At 32.5% G+C, this 20526-nt stretch overlaps 2 protein-coding genes across 3 annotated transcripts; one reads left to right on the top strand and one right to left on the bottom strand.

Annotated features, from left to right (window-relative positions):
- Positions 1–13: 13 nt before the first annotated feature.
- LOC112286693 (uncharacterized) lies at positions 14–1799 on the top strand. Of its 2 annotated transcripts, none has more exons than XM_090253188.1 (3): positions 14–295; positions 781–949; positions 1247–1799. In XM_090253188.1, the coding sequence occupies exons 1-3, from the start codon at positions 29–31 to the stop codon at positions 1270–1272; spliced, it is 462 nt and encodes a 153-aa protein (XP_090109314.1). In that variant the 5' UTR covers positions 14–28; the 3' UTR covers positions 1273–1799. The 2 variants fall into 2 exon arrangements, with proteins under 2 accessions (XP_090109314.1, XP_024384602.2); XM_024528834.3 differs by having other exon boundaries at positions 143–295; positions 781–954.
- A 313-nt stretch (positions 1800–2112) lies between these two features.
- Positions 2113–4244, bottom strand: LOC112286691 (uncharacterized). Its single transcript, XM_024528832.3, has one exon. It carries the CDS (start codon positions 4160–4162, stop codon positions 2306–2308), a length of 1857 nt encoding a protein of 618 aa, XP_024384600.1. The 5' UTR covers positions 4163–4244; the 3' UTR covers positions 2113–2305.
- Between the last annotated feature and the right edge of the window lie 16282 nt (positions 4245–20526).

The raw sequence follows: 20526 nt of genomic DNA, 5'->3' as shown, positions 1-20526 counted from the left end.
TGACGGGTGGAGCAACTAGGACCGGTAAATGGAACTGGGTTGCCCCGTTGCCCTGATGCCACCCAACCTGGCCCACCTTCTTCCTTTTAATTCGGAAACCTATAAATCCCGCTATATCCCCTGCAGCTATGCACAGTTGTATGGCAGGCATGGCAAAATCGATTTGGAGCTCAGATTTCTTAAGGAGAGGAAAGCCCAGTTTGTCAATGTCTTTGGAGGGCATACACCAGCTATGGCCGCTATCATCTTCAACCTCTTCGTCATCAACAAGTCTGGCGGGCTGATTTTCTACAAGGTTTGCCGCTTTTTATACTTCGCGCCTTTTGCCAATTTGTAGGGTTTTAGTTTCAGTGTAGGAAACCAGCTTGACTCATGGCCAACCTCCGGCCACAATGTTGTTAAACAGTAAAAATCCTATGTAGACTCGTCGTGGTGATCACAGACAAAAGAAAAATCTGCTTTCTCCTGCGTATAATAAATTGGAATTGGCTACTTACATTGGTATTTCCATCATAGACCGTGTTGTTTTAACTGGAGTGTGACCGAGCTATTTAGTGTGATAATTTATTGATAGAGCGTGTCACTTTGGCAGGGTCTCTGTAAATGCGGCTGTGGGTTTCTGAACTTCGAATCTCGATAGTATAGGGTAGTGTTTTCCAGGATCAAGATGTGCTTAACGGAATCCATTATATCCTGAAAGATAAATTTTTAGACTAGGTGCTGTGATTTGAGATCATTGTTCGTAGGTGCTGAGAGGCCATGAATTATGGAATGGTGCAGGATTATGGAACGCAAGGCCGTCTCGACACAAATGACAGCTTGAGACTCGCGAGTCTGTGGCACTCCATGCACGCAATTTCGAAGGAGTTGTCTCCAGTCAATGGGTGCAATGGGATCGAGGTTTTAGAGGCCGATACTTTCGAACTTCATTGCTTCCAGGCCCTCACAGGTATGGTAAGAGACTTTGTTATGAAATCTCCTGGATATCGCTGGTATGAACGTGGTCATCAGCACTTAGTCTCCGTTACAGTAAGGTCAGAACAATTGTTATGGAAATCAGTAGTGTGTCAGAAGACAACGGTGGCTCGACATCGGTAACCCTTTATATCAATTGCATTGTGTGCATCAGATTATCCTATTCCAGTTGCGTTGCGCGAGGATTTATCACTTGGAGATTCTAATTTTGCAGGTTGCTGGTGTAATGGTCATGTCAAACATTTTCTTATTCCCATCACTGCTGGTGCAGGCACAAAAAATCTTCGTGGCCGCTGAACCAGGAACGCCGGGCATTGATAGCTTGCTGAAAACTGTCTATGAGCTTTACACGGATTATGTTCTGAAGAACCCATTCTATGAAGTGGAAATGCCCATCAGGTGCGAACTATGGGATTTGAATCTGGCTCTAGCAGTTCGGAGGGACGGCAAGACCGGTCTCACAGGCCGCTAAGGAACCTCAGCTTTTGAAACTCTATGAGGTTTGTCGGCAGAGACGAGGTTCTTTCTAGTGTACAGCATATTATCCCATGTCAGATAGTGATGTAGGGCATCTTAACTATGACAACCAAGTGGTAGATTTGCTTCTGTTGAAATCTGTCAAGAGAATGAGATAATTCACGAACCAGAGTGAAGTCACTTTATAGATACCAAACGTACGGCGTATACTCATTGCTCTCAATATGAATTGCACTTGCATCCATTGAAATTGTGGAAGGGGCAACTGAAGGTTGGATGTCTCACACCTGTCTAAAATATGTCTATTGTAACTTCTCATTATATCAATACGTGAATCCTTTCATTTCTCTACGGTTTTAGAACTATTGGTATGTACATTAAGAGGTAATTTTTTTAATCTATTGATTGATATTCATCTGCAACGACATGAGGGCTTCGACATAGTGAGTCAATCAAACTTAGCAAGGAAATTTTGGAATCTGAAACTTGAGGAATCTGGTTTGGGTTGTTAGAACTTGCTAATGCTCCTCCTTCAGAAGGTGTCTATGAATTGCGTGTTTGAATTGCGAGTGAGACCAAAACACACACTAGTCTCGTAAATGTCCCAAGCATATGTTCAGTACATACGATCCCAAAAGGATGTGATGCGGGGCGTAAATGTTACATGAAGGTACTGTATTTTCATTTCTCAAAAATAGATTACAACTTAACCTGCTCGACATTGTCCAAGTTATAAAATCGAGAAAATGCGCATCAAACTTGTTCGGGATACTACGCCAGAGCGACCTATGTCCCAGAGAGGGGATCTAATCTTACGTTCACTGTTAAACATCTCTACTTCACCACGAATGAATCAACTTGGAACTTCGTCAGCTTTCGTCGTTCCAAACGGGTCATGATTAGGAGCAACCTCTTGTCCAATGTGACGCTGCACAAGACGCTGCAAATCTGACATCACCTTATGTTCCCGCTTTGCCTTCTCCTCGTAATTGAACATAGCCAGCGCACGCTTATCTTCAGCACTGTACACCTGATTCTCCTTTCGAATACGAATAGCATTCATTCTTTGATGCCGACTTCCACTCATGACATAACCTAAGTCTTCAAAAGTTGAAATCTCGTCTGCTGAAAGTCCCACCTCTCCTCGTCGTGGAATACGTTTTCCTTGTTGTACGTACTGAGCTATAGCATCTCCTTCTCCAGGTCGCAATGCACCACCATAGCTAATGTGACCCTCAGCCCTTGGTGCCGGAGCTGGCCCTATCATCGGTTCGTTTTCGAGACCCCCTGCAGCAGCCTTCCGTTGAGCTTCCAGCAACTCCTTAAATTTAAAAGCCTCTTCGTCAACTTCATTTTGATTCGCGACCTCCTCACCAATCTCCTCTACATCCGCTTCATCGGAGTCGGAGCCTCCTGAAGAACTCTCTGCTGCTCCATCTGAATGTGGAGGTCCTGATGGTTTGAGCCCTTCCTTGGACATGAGACCCAATTTAAGATCGACCTCTTCTTCAGTCTCCTCCGAACTATCCTCCAACTTCCGCAACTTCTTTCTCGATTCTTTCGATCGCCTCTCACTGCTTCTTCTGCTACTGCCCCGCTTCGTCCTTGCACGCTCCTTACGCTCGACATCAGAGTCTTCCTCACTGCTGTCATCAGAACGTCTCCTTTTGGAAGATTTTACTCTTCGACTTCTTCTACTCACCTTGTCATCCGATTGACTGTCGTCCGAAGCCTCCCTACGCTTATGAGACCTACTGCTACGCTTTTTGGACTTGTGCCTCCTCTTTCGATCAACATCCGAATCCTCCTCACTTTCCTCAACCCTCCTACTATGCTTCATTTTCTTATGTCTCCTCTTTCGGTCCACGTCTGAATCGGACTCACTTTCTTCTGCAACAACCTTCCGCTCAGTCCGCTTTCCATCCTTCCTCTTCCCACGCTGCTCCCTCTCGTCTTCACTTTCATCAATGCTCCCATTTCGGTGTGACCTTCTACTCCTCCGCTTCTCGTCATGTTCCCTGTCTTCTTCGCATTCTTCAACACTTCCTCTTCGTTTCACCTTACCGCTCATCTTTGCATCTTTCTCTCTCTCTTCCTCACTCTCATCAGCCCTAACCTTCCGATCATGCGACCTCTTCGTATGCCATCCACCCCTATCCTCATCATCATCAGCACCATCGTCATCACTCTTACTAACCCTAATATCTTTCCTTCCATGTGCCCTCCCATGCCTCTGCCACTTCTCCCCTTCGTCCTCAACCCTAACTTTCTCCTTCTCAACCGACTTCTTCCGCTGCTTCCTGTCCACCTCTCGGTCGCTCTCATCCCCACCTTCCCCACTACTATCCATTCCATTGTGATGCCCTGTCCCCCTCTTCCTCAGCAAACCCTCGTCTTCCCCCTCGCTCCCACCAACCTCCTCCCGCTTCCTCTCACGCTCCGGCTCGCCGCCACGGTGCCGCGGTGGGCTCGGGGTAACGTTCCAAATGCAATTTTTAAACTGGCGACGCATCTTCTCCCGCTTGAGGCGACGATACTCCGAAGGATCCTGCGTGCGACGTAACTCGGAATCGCTGTCGGAATCCTCCAGGCGGTCGTGTTCTTCGCGGTGGCGGTAGTTATTGGAATCCCTGACTGGTACCGCAACAGAACGCAAGTGGCTATGGACGTAGCCATCGCGGCCTCTCTCCCTGCCACGATCCATTTGCATCACTCACTCTCTGCTTCTCTCGCTGTGACGAGACACTACAACCTGGTCTGCGAGACGCAGGTTTCCACCTTGCCCCGGAAGCAGGTCTCACCGCCGGGAGGGAACCACCCGTTCCCACGAAAGATATCCTCCATGTTTGATACTCTCCGGGTATATGTGTTGAAACTGAGACCCGGATTTCGTATGGGTACAACGGCAATAACCTCCTGATAACCAAGGAAGTACTTATGTTTCGGTATCATTTCTTCTGCGCTGAATTCATGTAAAACATGAAGCAAGAATACGTCCATTTTGATTTTTTAATTTTTTATGAATTTTAATTTTATTTTCAATTGCATTTAATTGAATTGAATCAAATTAAATCATATTTATTTTGATAATTATTTAAAAAAATTAAGGTATTTTGGTATATTTTTTATTATCAATTAGAAAATATATCCATTCGAATTAAATAATTAATACATGTATATATATATATATATATATATCTTTAAACATAGAAGAATTTAAAATAGAGCCAAGTTTTTATTAAATTTATCCACCTATTTTAACCATCTGTTACAAACATACATATTTATAGTCTAAAAAAAGTAAAATTAACAATGTAAATGCTACCTTTTTGTAAAGTAGGCTTCCATTTACTTTGTAAGGCCATAAATAAGGCAAAACAAGGTAGATTAGAAAAACAAAGGATATGAGCATACGTAGAAGCAAGTTAGAAGTTGATTTTTAGCAAAAAAATAACTAAAAAGGACAAAATTTGATCCCAAAGAGGATTGGTTATCAACCTGGGTCAAAATCAAACCCCAAGGCACAAAATCAGGCACCTACAGCAACTTGGGAGTTTCATTGGCAGATTAGAGAGTGGAGTTAGAGAATAGACTTGAAAAGATTTCTTTAAGCATTGATTTTGAGTGGTTTGAGTGTGTAATGACTTTGCAAGAGCTTTGCAAAGTGAGAGTTGGTTTGGGTGACTTTGAAATTTGTAAAATAAGAAGGATATTACATTTTGAAGAATTTTGTGAGTTTGTTAGTAGATCTATGGTTCAAATTTTAATGACTTATGAGAATAGTTGTTTGGAGTATATGCTATAAGTTTGAGCTTGATCGAATAGTTGAATTGAAGGTTATTGAATTTGAATTAGGTTGAGGTCTCAAAAATTGGACTTTGAAAGATAGTTAGGATTTCTAAGATCTTCAACAATCTACTAGTTGGATTAGGATAAAATTTGTGTTTGAAGATAATATACTTGATTTGCTACACATATGTGAAATTTGAGAATAATTGAAAAATTTGAAAAGGAGATATTGGAGTTGGAAGTTCAACATTTAGATTGGAGTAGGAGGTTGGCTAATACTCTAGCGGATTTTAGGATTTTTCTTCCATTTGGTAAGTGCAATTATCTTCAAATTTTGTATGCTTGCTAATTTAGTTATTAAAAAGTATGTAAATTTTTAAGTAAGATCAATAGTTCAATTGATAGATATTGAGCTTGTAAACAATACTAAGGTTAGATTGAGTTGGTTAAGATTTGGTTAGGATTTGGTTTAGAGTCTAGGATTTAATTAAAGATTGAGGATTTTTTTAGGGTTTGATTTAGGGTTTAAGAATTATCTAGGATTTGGCTTAGGATTTGAGAGTTTTCTAAGGTTTGATTGAAGTCCATTAGGATTTCAATGAGGATTAAATTAGAACTTGGTTGAAATCTATTTAAGATATATTTTTGATTATTCTAATATTTTTTAGGATTTCTTGATGATTCTTTTAAGTTTTATTGTGGATTTTCTTTCAACTCTTTTAAGATTTCTTATTGTTTGTCTTGTAATTTCTTTAAGGTTTATTTTGAATTTCATTAAATTTTATATAGTATTATTAAGGTTTAATTAGAATTTATTTATTATTCTATTATAGTTAGGATTTTTTTTGTAGCAATTTCTATTGTATCTTCCATAGTCAAGTCTCCAATTCATTTTCGAACAAGACTTCACATAATATGACATATTTGGTGAATTCTACATGAAAGGCTTACGGTAGAAGGTATTTGATTTTCTTAGATTATTTAAATTATAGAGAAAGAAGGCAAGGGAGTTGAAATAAGAGCTATAGGTGGTGCTTCAAGTGGAGCTACAGATCATGGAACTAATAGAGAAAAAAGTATATATTTTGATTTCAATTTTATAAGCATGTTTGAGGCTTTTACCTTATTCTTGTAATAGTAACAAGTTAAAGACCGCAAAGAAGATATGGCTAATAAAGCATTACAAGTGGTTGTGGACAAGATCAATCAATTTAAAAGGAAGTATATTATAAAATATTTAAAGTGTTATGTAAAAAAAAAATGGAGTTGAAGCATATTTTAGAAAGGGAAATGGTTCAATTATTTGAATTAGCCTGTGCATTAGAGATAAGAAATCAAATAAAGTCTCTTATAGGACATTTTGGAGGTTCATAAGAGAAATTTTTTCAAGCATTGAAAGATGTGTTTTTCTTGGAAGATAGTGACAAGGTCACAAAGAAGTCATTTTTTGAATAAATTAATAAGCTAAAGAAGGATCTTCTAGCAACAGAATTATTAAAAGAGTTTGAAAAGCAATATTCTTGTTTATCAAAGAAAGAAATGCAACTATTGGATCTAAGCAAAGTGAATCTTTTTCTTCAAGCAATTGATAGAGAGTTGCAAGAAAAGTTAGAAATCTTACTTGAAGATAAAGAAAAAGATGAAGGATTGACAACAAATTAAAAGGAAGTAGAAGAGGCATTAGGATTGCTTATAAAAAGAAAAAAGAAAAAGAATAGGGTATCCATTCAAAGGCCATTGCAAGCATCTTAGATAAAAATGCCTACTATCAATTCTATATCTATGATTCAACCTTCAATGGCTATATCAAAGAAAGAAGAAATGGACATTGATGAAATTATATGAGAGATGAAAGATTTGTAAAATTTAAAGAAAAGGATCAATCATCAAGAGTATCAACAAAATAAAGGTTAGGATTGATAGAAGGTGTAGTACATAGGTGCATGTGGTGTGATAGTGTAGATCATTCAAGAAGAGAATGTGAAGATTTTATAGAGGTGCTACGTAAAGGAAATATTTTTTTCAAAGATGGTATGATACACCTAAAAGAAAGTGGAGAAAAATTGGAGACAAACTTTGGTAATGGAGGTATGAAAGCATTGATGGTTCACGCAAAGGAAGCAAAGATATATAGGATTGGACTTACTTGAGATTGTGCGGGAATAAGCATTGAAGCATCAGATCATATAAGTTCATTGTGGCTAAATGCAATGAAATATGTGGCAAATAGAAAGGTTGCTAGAGATATATTAATTAATACAAGCAAGTCTATTTGAAAAACCACAAGTTGGAATGATCTAGTTGATATTCTATCTATGCATGTATATGTTACAAGGAGTCAATACAAAGTATTAATAGAAAAAAAACAAAAGAGAGATGAAAATAATAAAAGGCCATCAAAAAAAACTACAAGGGGAGAAAAAACACATAGCTGCATGTGGTATGAAGAAATAACAAAGAATATTTCTACAAAAGAAAAGAAAATTGTAAAAAATAAAAAGCAAAGACTCATGTTTATAAATTATAATTAGATATTAAGACAACAGTGGATTTGAGGAAGATTTTATAAGAACGCATTTTAAATGGCAAGGTGGAATTTATATTGGGAGAAGTTCTTAGGATTACAAAGAAAAAATTTCATAAGATTATCATGGATATTATTAAGAAGAAATGACAAATTTTGGATGAGAATATGGCTTCAAATGCACATGGGATAAGAGTGATGGTAGATGAAGAAGACAATCATTATGCATATAGAGATGTTTAATGTATAAGGATTATGGAAGAAGAAGAAGAAATCCAAACTTCAAGTTATTATTCTTATAGTTATTCAAGAAGAGCAACAACGGAGATATTTATTAAGTTAGAAAATTTAGAAGAACCTATTGTGGCATTAATTGATCATGGTTTGGAAATCAATTTGGTATCAAAAGATCTGTATAAAAGGAAGAAACGGCCTATTGACATTGAGTATAGGTGATGATTTGAGCGGCAAATAATTCATGAAGAGAATTATATGGGGCATGTTCAAATTTGAAAGTTATAATAAGAGATGTTAGTGATGAGCAAAATTTCTTTGTGTAAGATATGTCTACTTATCATATCATTCTATGATAATCTTATATTATAGTTACTCACATGGAAATAAAGGTAATGGAAAATGGATGAAAATATGCTCGGATTAGGAATCAGGATGGAACAAAAACGGTGCAATTTTTGAAGATATGTGCTAATCATGAGAAAAATTGTAGAATTTTGAGAGAGCAACCTTTGCCAAAGATTACTAGAGAATTTAGAAATGAACATATGAGCAATTTTTACCACACATCATTGTAAAGCGAGATTGCAATGGATTAAAAAAAAATTAAATTTTTAATTAAATATCTAATAATCTTGATTCAATAATAATTCAAGATATTTAAAAATGGATTTTATAAAAGCCTCTTAGTTTATTTTCTTGTCTTAATAGTTAGTAGGTTGAAGATTGGTTAGTAATTTTATCTTTTAGGATGTAGAGACTCTTTTATTACCTTAGAAAGACCATAAATTAGTAAAATCAAATTAAAAGAAATAAATAATTAGCATGGTTGGTACTAGAATTAAGTTGAGGGTAGGATTAAGCCAAAAAATTCCTAAGATAGGTTAGATTGATACCCAAGGATTGACCATTTGTGAGACAAGGTCAAAATCAGATCTCTTTCAATTAAAAAGACTATCTAAGGCAAAATAGGATCTCATTCAAAGATTGGAGATTAGAGTTTAAGAGCTCGTTTAGATCTTGTTTTAAAGACATTAGGCTTCTTTTTTTAGGGTTTATTTAGACTTAGCAATTGCTCTTTAAAGTCACAATTTATATCAGTAACTTAGGATTTATGCAATATAATTAGGACTAGTACTCTCGAGTAGTTTGTAAAATTTGTATCATATCTACATTTCAAAATTTGAAAGTATTTAGCTAATTTGATGTGCTAAGTGTATTTAAAAATCTATAAAAATCTAATAGTACAGTTGAGAGATATCTAGGTTTTGGTACAAAAAATATCAAAAGCTAGTAAATTAGAGTTGGATAGAATTTCTATGATATCTAAAGATCTGTTAGTTAGATCAAAGTGAAATTTGGCATCGTGTTAAAAGAATTGAAGATAAAGCTACATACTAATTTTGACTTGAAGTTAATAATTGAAGAAAGAGAAATCACTATTGGAACATTTACATCAACTTTCAAGTTGGTGGCTAAGTAATATTAGTATGGTTTTTAGGTATTTTTTCATGATTTACAAGTTAAATTGGAATGATTTCTTCTTAAAGAAATAGAAGACTTATAGTCGCATTTTTATGCAAAATATTGCAATAAGTGGATAATTAGATTAGGAGCTACAGCTTGAAAAGCTTGTTGATTCGGATTAAAGTTGCAGAGAAAATTCAAAATTGCCTAATTATGAAAGTAACAAAGAAATTGGAGTTTATGTATGATTGAAATTATTAAAAAGAGTATTTTTTAGCACTTTATATTAGATTTAAGTATTTTTGAATTAAAACTGAAATTATATTCTTCTTATAAGGATAAAATATATTAAGATTCTTAAGTACTTGTAAAACACAATCCCACCTTTTAGAGCAAGATACCCAGTGCATTTCCAAATAAGACAACACATAATATGATATAAGTGGTGAATCCAATGTAAAAGTTTAGGGTGGAAGGTATTGAATTGTATTTGTAGTTATTTTGAATTGATGGCACAAGAAGACAAAAAGATTGAATTTGGAGTTTTTGATGGAGCTTTGGATAGAGCTTTAAGTAGGTTTTTTACTAGTGAATAAGGTATGTACTTTGATCCAAATACTACAATTTTTTTCAAGCATTTACATTATTTATGCAATAGCGACATGGCAATGACTGCAAATAGGCTTTTGCAACCAAAGCATTACAAGCTATAGGTAAAAAAGTTGACCAATTTGATGGGAGGAATATTTTCAAATATTTAAGATTTTATGTGTAAGAAATAGAATTGAATCATGTTTTCGAGAAGGAGATGATTCAATTATTTGAGCTTGCTATGATACTAGAAATAAGAAAGCATATAAAATCTATATCGAATAATTTAGAAGTTCATAAGAGGTATTTTCACATACATTGAAGGATGAGTATTTTTTGGAAGATATTGATTGAGTTACCAAGAAATCATTCTTGGAATGGATTGAACAATCTAATAAGAATTTGTAAGCTACAAAATTATTAAAAAAATTTAAATATAGTTTTTTTAAGTATCAAAAATAGGAAAGTTAATATTGGGATAAAATAAAGTTGAATTGTTTCTTATAATTCTCTTATAATTATAAGAAAAGTTAGAAGTACTTCTTGAAGACAAAGAAGAAGATGAAGGGTTGACAACAAAAAGGAGGATTATTAAAGATGCCATAAGATTGCTTACTAAAAGAAGAACGAGAAAGAATAGATTTGGTGCTCAAAGAGTGGTACAAGTATCAAAGACTCTAATGCCTACTATACAATTGATTGTGCCTATTATCTAACCTCTACTAGCTATACCAAAAAAAAAGATAAAAGACTTAAGAAGATTATACGTGGAATGTGAGATCTTCAAATCAAACTTCCAAGGCTTGAAGAGAAGACTTCTACAATAAGTTCAAAGGCTATTTTTAAACAAAGATATGTACAAAGATGTATTTGGTGTGATCATAATTCTTATTCTTAAGAAGATTGTGGTGAATTCAATGATATGGTGCAACAAAGGATGGTTTATTGGAAAGTTGGAAAAGCTACATTAAAGGATATTGGTGATTTTCTCCAAACCAAATTTGATAAAGGATGTATAAAAGTATTGATTAAGGATTGTTTAGCAATACATGGAATTGGAGCAATGGAAGCTTCAATTTATGGAACTAAGATAGATAATGATAGCAAACATAATTTTGTTGGAAATGTTCAAGCAAATAGACTTTGGTCTTCTGCCATTTCTACAATCCAAAAAGAAAAGATGCAATGAAAAGCTTTATTGAGAATTGCTACAATAATTTGTGGTACTACAGGCTAAAAAGATCTTATAGAAGCTTTGTTAATACATGCATATATTGCTAAAAGCTAACATAAAGCTTTAATGGAAGAAAAGAGGATAGAAAATTTTGATGATGTAAGAGAAGAAAATTTTTCCTAAGAACAAACTTGAGGAAATAAGGTTCATGAAGCGGCTTTGCAAGAATTGCCAACAAATACTACTTCAAAAATATTAGAAAAAAAAGCTAAGGAGACAAAAGATAAAGATAAATTGAAAACTTACAAATTACTCTCTAATTTTGAAGTGGCAATTGATTTAAAGGAAATGCTTAAGGAACATGTGCTCAATACTAAGGTTGAATTTATATTAAAATAAATTTTAAAAATTGTCAAGAAAGAATTCTACAATGTCATTATTGATAATATTAAATGAAAGAGATAATTAATAGGAGAAGTTGGATTAAATCATAATATTGATGCACTCATATATGAGGATGAAGAAGATGAATTTTGTAATTGTTGCAAACAATCAGGAAGTGAGGGAAGGAGACTTAATTAAAGAATACGTTTTGATGATCAAAGCAATAAAGATAAAGAAGTTTTAAGTCATTATACTTGAAAACATTGGGCTAGAGCAACTATAGAGGCATTAATGAAGGTTGGAGATATAGATGAGCTAGTTTTTGCTTTAATTGACCATAGTTTGGAGATAAATCTTATATCTAAGGATCTTTACATGAAGCAAAGATGGCCAATTAATATGGAATATGGATGGATAATATGGGCAGCTAATAATATACAAGATGAATTATATAGTACTTGCTCAAATATAAAAATGGACTAGAAGATTATAATGTTTTGAAAGGATTTTTCATGTAAATTTCTAAAATTTAAGGAAAAAAATTCTTTGTAGGAAAAAAATGTTTTGAAAGGATTTTGCTACACTTTGGAAATTTTATGCATAATAAAGAGGATTTTGAGAGCATAGACTTTATATTTTTACACGTATATATATATATATATATATATATATATATATATATATATATATATATGTATATATAGAATGAAAATGGAGCTATAAAGCTATGAAAAAATTATGATACAAAGATAGATTTTTGTAAGAAGATAATGGATTTTTTTTGAGCTTATTGGATATTAAGCTTATCGGCAAATGATTTAGTTATAACTTAGTATAGCAAAGGATGTTAAGGCATTTGTAGATGCTCTAGAAAGTCTTATGTATAAAGCTTCTTAAATATAAAAAAATTTTATTAGTAGAATATCTTTTAATAATATTATATTTATTTGGCCTTTATAATATGAATACATCACTTATTGAAACTTATTTAATAAGTTAAAGCTAAACTCTTTACAGCTATGTACCCAATATATTCCTAGTTATAAAAATATACCATACAACAATATAAGTCCTAATTAAAAATATATATGGAGATACAAGAGAAGCCTTCTTCATTCTTGTCAATACCTTTTTAGTCATTAGTCTTATTCTAAGACTTTTTAGTCTTCTTATCTTTGGCAATAGCCATTCTAGTTCAATACTATATCATCTTTAAGTGATTTTTTAATCCTTTTGAGTGACATAAGAATATATTGAGGATTTATTTTTTTAAGATTCATGTCCTTGATAGTTTGACAAGAATTTTAACTCATTGTTTTTGTCCTATTTTAAAAAAGAGTCGATTATTCTATTTCTATTGCCGTATTTTGAAGATTGTAGATTAATTATATTTAAACAAACTATTAATTTTTTTAAAAACTAATTTTTTACCTTAAAGAGAGTAGATTATCCATCTTATGACATTTGAAGTTACAGATTACCTCTTCTAATTTGACATATGAATTTATTTAATTATTTAAAATAGAAGAAAAAATTATAGATGCTTCATTTGACAAAATTTAGAAAAGATTTATAATTATTACAAATCTTTACAAATTTGTCAACACTCTTAGAATAAAAATTACATACATCACTAATACCAACTACAAAAATACTAATTATATGCCTATAAAAGAAGTTCATAGTCTATATTATTATATTGCATATGTTATTGTTTGAAAATGCATTGGGTGCCTAATTGTAGAAGCTAAGTGAAATGCAATAACAATCTTATCAAGTCTAATAGAATCTTAAATAGATTTTAAGTAAACCTTAATAATCTTAATTAAAATTTGATCCATCTAAAATAAATTTAAAATAAATTATAAAAAAATACAAAGAAGTCCTAACTTATTTTATAAAAAAAATTACAAGAAATTTTAGAGAAATATAAAAATAAACCTTTCAAGAAATAACAATAATCTTAAAAAATATATCATAAATAAAAATTTCTAAAAAAGAAATAAAGAATCTTAAAAAAATATTAAAAATAAAAATCCTAAATAAATTCTAATCAATCTTAATTTAATTCTAATTAAAATCCTAATAAAATTTAATAAAATCCTAGGTCAAATATTAATTAAAATATTAATTTAATCTTAATAAAATCCTAGGAAAATCCTAATTGAAATCTTAATTGAAACTTTAATTAAATCTTAACCAAAATTTAGTCCAAATCCTAATAAAATCTTAATAAAATCCTAAATTCTAGAAAAATCTTAAATCAAATCTTACAAAAAAAACTTGATTAAATTTTAAATCTTAAATAAATTCTTAATAAATCCTTAATAAATCCTATAGCAGATTGAAACCTCAATAACTAATAATCAATTTTTTTATATTAACTCAAATTTTATACACCACTTAATAACTTAGTTAAAAATAAGTACAAAAAGATGAAAAAAATTACACTTATCAATTGAGAGAAATATAAGATAATCTAATCAAATATTAGGTAGCCTCCTACTCCAATCTAAATGTTAAACTTCTAGTGCCAATACTTCTTTCTTGAATTGTTGAATCACTTTCAAATTTCACCTGAAATTGGAAATCAAGTCTAACATAAATACAAAAAAGAATTCACTTCAATTCAATTGATCAATTGCTAATAATCTCAAAAATACTCACTAACCTTCAAATTCCAATTTTTGAGACCTCAATCTACAAAACTCTCATATACTTCAATCTAACTATTCAATTGATGTCAAAATTTGCATACACATTTATTACTAGCATACCAATTCATTTTTCCAAATTCTATCTATATATACACTACAAAATTTAAGAAATCCTCAAATTTGTAAACACATTTTTATTTTTCAAAGTCTAAATCTATTAAGAACATTACTAACTTTGAAAATTCTTCAAAATCTCAATATTGATTCAAATGACATAAAAAAAAATTTTAAAATCTCTTCTTAAGTATTCTATCAAATTTCACTCTTTAATCTACAAAACAACCTCAAAGTCGTCATATGGACATGGTTTTGTACCTTGTGGTTTGATTTCAATTAAAGTTGACAACTAGTCCTTTTCAAGTATAAATTTTTAATAATTTGAGGTAAGTTTTGCTTTAATTCAATGTTAAATTTTTTCTAAATATTTCTATATCAATTTCTTATCTCATTTACTTTGATTTAGTTCATTTATGCTTCTACAAAGTAAATAGAAGTTTTTTCTAGAAAAGACAATATTAAGACTATATCTTTTAGTACCTTTCTATTATTTATCTTTATTTTTTTATTACATCTTTATATTAGGTTCTTCTATAATAAACATTCATATTTTTATTTTTCAATATATATTTGTATTACCATACAACAACATCAAAAAAATTGTATAATTGAAGAAAACAAGTAGATTGATCTCATAATCAAATCAAGGAAGTTTTGCTTCTGTAAATATGATAGGGATAAGGATTACTATGCTTGAAAATTTTGATGGAATAAGATCAAAATTATGAAATTTTTTGTAATAAGATAAGCTCTATCTAAGATAGCATTCCTTCCAATATCTTGATGGATTTACTCAAGTTAGATTCATAGGTGTACTTTTATTTGAATTAATTTTTTCTTGGTTTGTATCTTTGATGGAAAAAAATTTATAAATCTTTTAGGATTTGAAATCATTCCCAGAAGTGTTTATGGCTCCATTTAGAGAAACCAATCAAGAAAGAGTATCAAAGACCAAGCTCTTATTTTTATAACAACGATCACGGTTAACCACTATATATGCTACTGAATTCCAAAACCTTACTTGTATCATAGACTAAAATGACAAAGTTCTTATCAATTGATTTTGATATGAGTTGAACAAAAATATCAAAGATTTATTATTGACAAATTTATTATAATATCAAAAGTAAAATCTTTATAATAACTAATTACTCAAGCTATTGCATACAACAATTGATTATTTGAAAGGGGTCAAAAACAAATATTTGACAAGAGAAGAACAAGTTAAGTAATGACTATTGAAGAAAAAGTACTTTGAAGTTACAACACTTAGCATTGGCAAGGTTACACACAAAAGGAAGTATGGAGTAAGATAACTCTTACTCTATAAACTTGTTACTTATAGGTCGTAATTGCCAACCAATAAGGCAACTTTTATTGACGTTACATCGATTTCTACTTCATCCAACTAAATCCTAGGTTCTTTCTTTACCTAGCCGCCACCTACAAATCCTAGAAGCCACCATAGTAACTTCCTTATATTCTTTGTTGCCTTTTGACTACTAGCAAATTATCTAAGGTAATACCTTTTATTAAGTGATTTACTTCAACACTCCTACTTTGCTATTAGTCAAAGGGATTTCAATCCTAAAGCCTTTGTCAACATGTGATGTCTATCCTTTACTAATGCCTTTGTCAACTAATTAGCAAGCATGTCTTCTATTGCACAATACTTTATATCAATCACTCTCATTTCAAACTTCTCTCTTATGAAGTGATGTTGAATATCAATGTGTTTTGTCGTTGAATGATGTTTGGAATTCTTTACAAATACAAGACATCCTTGATTTCTATACTCCATTGGAGTTGCTTCCATTTATACATTTCCAATGTCCTTCAAAAGTTGTCTTAGCCATATTGCTTCCATTGCACTATAGCTTGCTACCATGTACTCTGCCTCCATTATTGATCTTGCAATTGTTGTTTGTCTCTTGCAATTCTATGAAATTGCTCCCACTCTAACTAAGAATACATATCCCATTTTTTATCTTCTATCATTTGCATCTTCAGCCCAATCTACATTACAATAACCATGCAAAGTAATGTTATCCCTTCCAAGGCACAATTTGAAGTTTAAAGTGCTTTTTAAGTACCTTATGATCATTTTAATGGTTTCTCAATGGATAGGTCCAGCCTTTAAGATGTGTTGGCTCAGAATACTCACCATATATGCAAGATCCACTCTTGTGCCAACCATTGCATACATTAGTGAGGCCACTGCTGCCTTGTATGGAATTCCTTGCATTTGACCTTCAACTTCAGTAAATTCTTCATCTGTGAGCTTCATCAACTTCAAATTGGCTTCCAAAGGTGTTCCAATAGGCTTACACTCCTCTATGTTGAATCGTTTCAACATCTCTTCAATATATTTGCTTTGACTCATTGTAATAGTCTTCTTAGCATGATCTCTTATAAATTCCACTCTTAAACAATAGTGAAGCTCTCTCAAATCACTCATCTTATACTCTCTTTCTAACTTTGTCTTCAACCAATCCATCATCTTCATAGTATTGGTTAAGATAATTAAATCATCAACATATAAGATGACAATCAATATGACTCATTTGATTATATCACATATAAGGAATGATCAGCTTCACTCCTTACAAATCCTTCAATCACAAAGAATGTATCAATGCATTGGTACCATGCCCTTGGAGATTGCTTTAGTCCATACAAAGATTTTCTCAACTTACAAACAAGATGTTGATTGCCTTCTTATACAAATCCTTGAGATTGATCTATGTAGATGTTTTCTTTCAAGCTTCTATTCAAGAATGCCGTCTTCACATCCATTTGATGCATCCCTAAGTCCATTGCTGCCCTAGTTGCCACAATGATTCTAATGGTGGTGAATTTGGCCATAGGATCAAATATCTCATTAAAATCAACACCAACAACTTGTGAATAGCCTTTGGCAATCAATCTAGACTTGTATCTCACAATATTACCCATTGCATCCCTTTTTGTTTTAAACACCCACTTACAACCAATTGAAGATTGATTTGATAGAAATTGAGTCAATTCCCATATTTCATTATCTTTGAAAGATTTATATTCTTCTTCTATAGCATTCTTTGACTTCATAGAATCTTTGGACTTCATTGCATCACAAAAATTCAATAGATTAGCAAAAAGAGCAATATTGACATGTTCTTCACTTACTTGAGAAAAAATGTGGTCCTTCCACTATTCACCATGTGGTTTTTTTTCTCTCAAAAGATATCTTCTTTGATTTGGAGAGGCTTCATCTTCTTGCACTTTATGCTCTCTTCAAAGCTTCTTCTTGCTTAAAGCTTGTCTTTTTGCACTTAAAGGTTGATACTCCTCATCATCATTATCATCAGTATCATCAATATCTTCATTATATTTATTGGTGATTGTAATAATTGAAGGTATACTATGGTCTACCTTCTTTGGCACTTCACCTTGATTTGTATTTCTTCCATCTTCATTGTCACCATTATCTTCTTCTTTCTTTGCTAAAATTGATGATATGTCCACAAATATACCATTACTCCTACTTGGATACATCTCCAAGTACTCAAAACTATGCTTATGCTCCAAAAACTCAACACCACAACTTTTGATGATCTTCTTGGTTTCTAAACACATTAACCTATATGCCTTTGTACCTTCACAATATCCAAAAAATACACATTTTGTACTCTTTGTATCAAGTTTGGATCTCATGCAATTTGGTACCTTTGCATAACAATACATCCAATATTCGTTATGTGTGAAATACAAGGTTTCTTGCCACTCCAAGCTTCTTATGGAGTCATTGATGTTAGTGCACTTATAGGGCACCTATACCTTATCTACACTGAAGTAACCACAGCTTCAATCCAATACTCATGCCTAAGATGTTGTGCATGAAGCATACTCTTTGCCATTTCCATAATGGTACGATTTGCTCTTTTAGCAACTCCATTTTGTTGTAGAATGTAAGGAGTAGAGGTTTGTCTTGTAACACCTTGAATCTTTAAGAATTCATCAAAATGCTTTGATATATATATTCATCTCCATTGTCCATGTGAAATACTTTGATCTTGCACTCATATTGTTTTTCTACAAGAGCTTTAAACTCCTTAAATCTTGAAAAATACTCAGTCTTAGATTTAATGATGTAAATCCATTCTTTTCTTAAAAAATCATCAATGAATGTCACAAAGTACCTTGCTCCTCCAATTAATGGTATCTTCATTGGTCCACAAACATCAGAATGTATAATCTCCAATAATTTGCTTGCATATGTTGGACCTCTATTTGGAAATGAATTTCTTTATTGTTTGCTTTGTATACAACCTTCACAAGCAAGTGTCATGGCATTGTAGCTGAAATAACCAAGATTCAAGCCACTTACCATAGATTGAAGCTCCTTCATGCATTTGGCATTTAAATGACCAAGTTGTTGATGCCAAATTCCAAACTTATCTTGGTCTTGTGGAAAATGAGCAAATGCAACCACTTCAATTCTATTCACCTTCTTATAATTGATGAAGTAGAGATTTCCATCTCTAAGGCCTTTGACAACATGTTATTCATCCATTGTCCTTACAAAGCATCCATTCATGTCAAATTAAACCTTACAACCATGTGATATAAGTTTACTCACCAAAAGGGGGTTCTTTTTCAACTTTGGCATATGTAACACTTCCTTCAATTTGATCTTCTTGATTTGGTCCTTCATAACAATCTCTACAACAATTGAACCAATTTCAATGGCTTGTACCATGCCATTGTTTCCCAACCAAACTTTGATTACTGAAATTTCTTTATAAGTATCAAATGAAAACATATATGATATCATGTGCTTAGTAGTACCTGAATCTCTAATCCACTTAGACATTGTAGCCATGGAAGCTCTTTCACTTGCCATGAAAGCATAGTCATCTTCACCAAAGTTATCACAAGTATTGTTTGCATTCTTTCTATCTCCTTTCTTGGTTTTATAGCAATTCCTAGTAAAATGACCTGATTTTCTACAAATATAGTAATTTATCATATTGCTCTTTGAACTATGATGTTGGTGAAAATAGCTACCTTTGCCTTGTCTTGAGAATAGAGCGAAATCCTCACTTTGATGTTTTTTTTTTTTTTTTTTTTTTTTTTTTTTCTCTCTCTTAATTACTTCATGGGCAAGTCTTCATATGACATAGTTCATAATAAGCTCTTTCATGTTGATGGATTCCTAATTCCACAATGAGATAGTTGTAGGACTCAGAAAGATTCATAAGTAATATCAACACAATTTCTCTATAATCAACTGATGTATCAACAAGTACTAGTTGATTTGTAAGTGCTTTTATCTTGTTGATATGAGCCATGAGGTCATCTCTTTCTTCCATCTTTATTATTAAGAACTTCTTTCTTATCTATAGAATGTTGGTAAGGTTTCTACTCTCATAGATGTTGCAAAGAGTCTTCTTTGCTTCCCCTAGTCCAGTGCAAGCAATTACATGTAAAAAATTGGTATCATCAAGATTTTTTACAATCATGCCAAAAGCCTTCTTTTCACATCATTTGTACTCCTTCTTCACCTTCACATCAGCATCGTCACTTGAAGGGTCTTTACTTTCATCAACAATGTCCCAAAGATCTAATGAAACCAACAACAACTCCATTTTCTTCTTCCAATGGTAAAAGTTGTCACCCTTAAACTTCTCATTTACTCTCAAATCCTCACTCTTACTTCTAGCCATATCTAAGAAAGGGGTGTATTAAAAAAAAAATCAAAAAAAGGAAGAATGAACTTTCAAAATCAACAAGAAGATACTACCTTAGGAATCCGGAATGCCCTTTTAATGAGTAAACTATTATTTAAACTCTTCAATCACTCTCAACTTTACTTATAAGACTTCTTACAAATTTGATAACCTCTTAAATAAGCTTTTCCTCTCTTTAATCACCTCTCTTCTTTCACAAAACGCTTCTAATCTCACAAAGCATCTCTTATCACAATGAGTAGAACTCTTAAGGAGATTAATACATAAAAACACAAAGTTAGAGTACCAATGGTGAAACTCAGCAAGAAAACACTACGCAAGTGTTCTTAAACATTAATCTAATGTATCTAACAACCTCAAAGATTATGAATGCTCTTAACAATAAGTAAGAACATAACTACATCAACA

The sequence above is a fragment of the Physcomitrium patens genome, chromosome 9, assembly GCF_059467195.1.
Source record: "Physcomitrium patens ecotype Gransden chromosome 9, ASM5946719v1, whole genome shotgun sequence".
NCBI lineage: Eukaryota > Viridiplantae > Streptophyta > Bryopsida > Funariales > Funariaceae > Physcomitrium > Physcomitrium patens.
Note: the sequence above shows the minus strand (reverse complement) of the source record. Positions and strands in the feature narration are given on the sequence as shown.

Coding starts and splice junctions, on each gene's coding strand:
- LOC112286693 (XM_090253188.1), top strand. CDS start 29: ATGGAACTGGGTTGCCCCGTTGCCCTGATGCCACCCAACCTGGCCCAC. Junction 296..780: donor GCGGGCTGATTTTCTACAAG/GTTTGCCGCTTT, acceptor GGAATGGTGCAG/GATTATGGAACGCAAGGCCG. Junction 950..1,246: donor TTGCTTCCAGGCCCTCACAG/GTATGGTAAGAG, acceptor CTGCTGGTGCAG/GCACAAAAAATCTTCGTGGC.
- LOC112286691 (XM_024528832.3), bottom strand. CDS start 4,162: ATGCAAATGGATCGTGGCAGGGAGAGAGGCCGCGATGGCTACGTCCAT.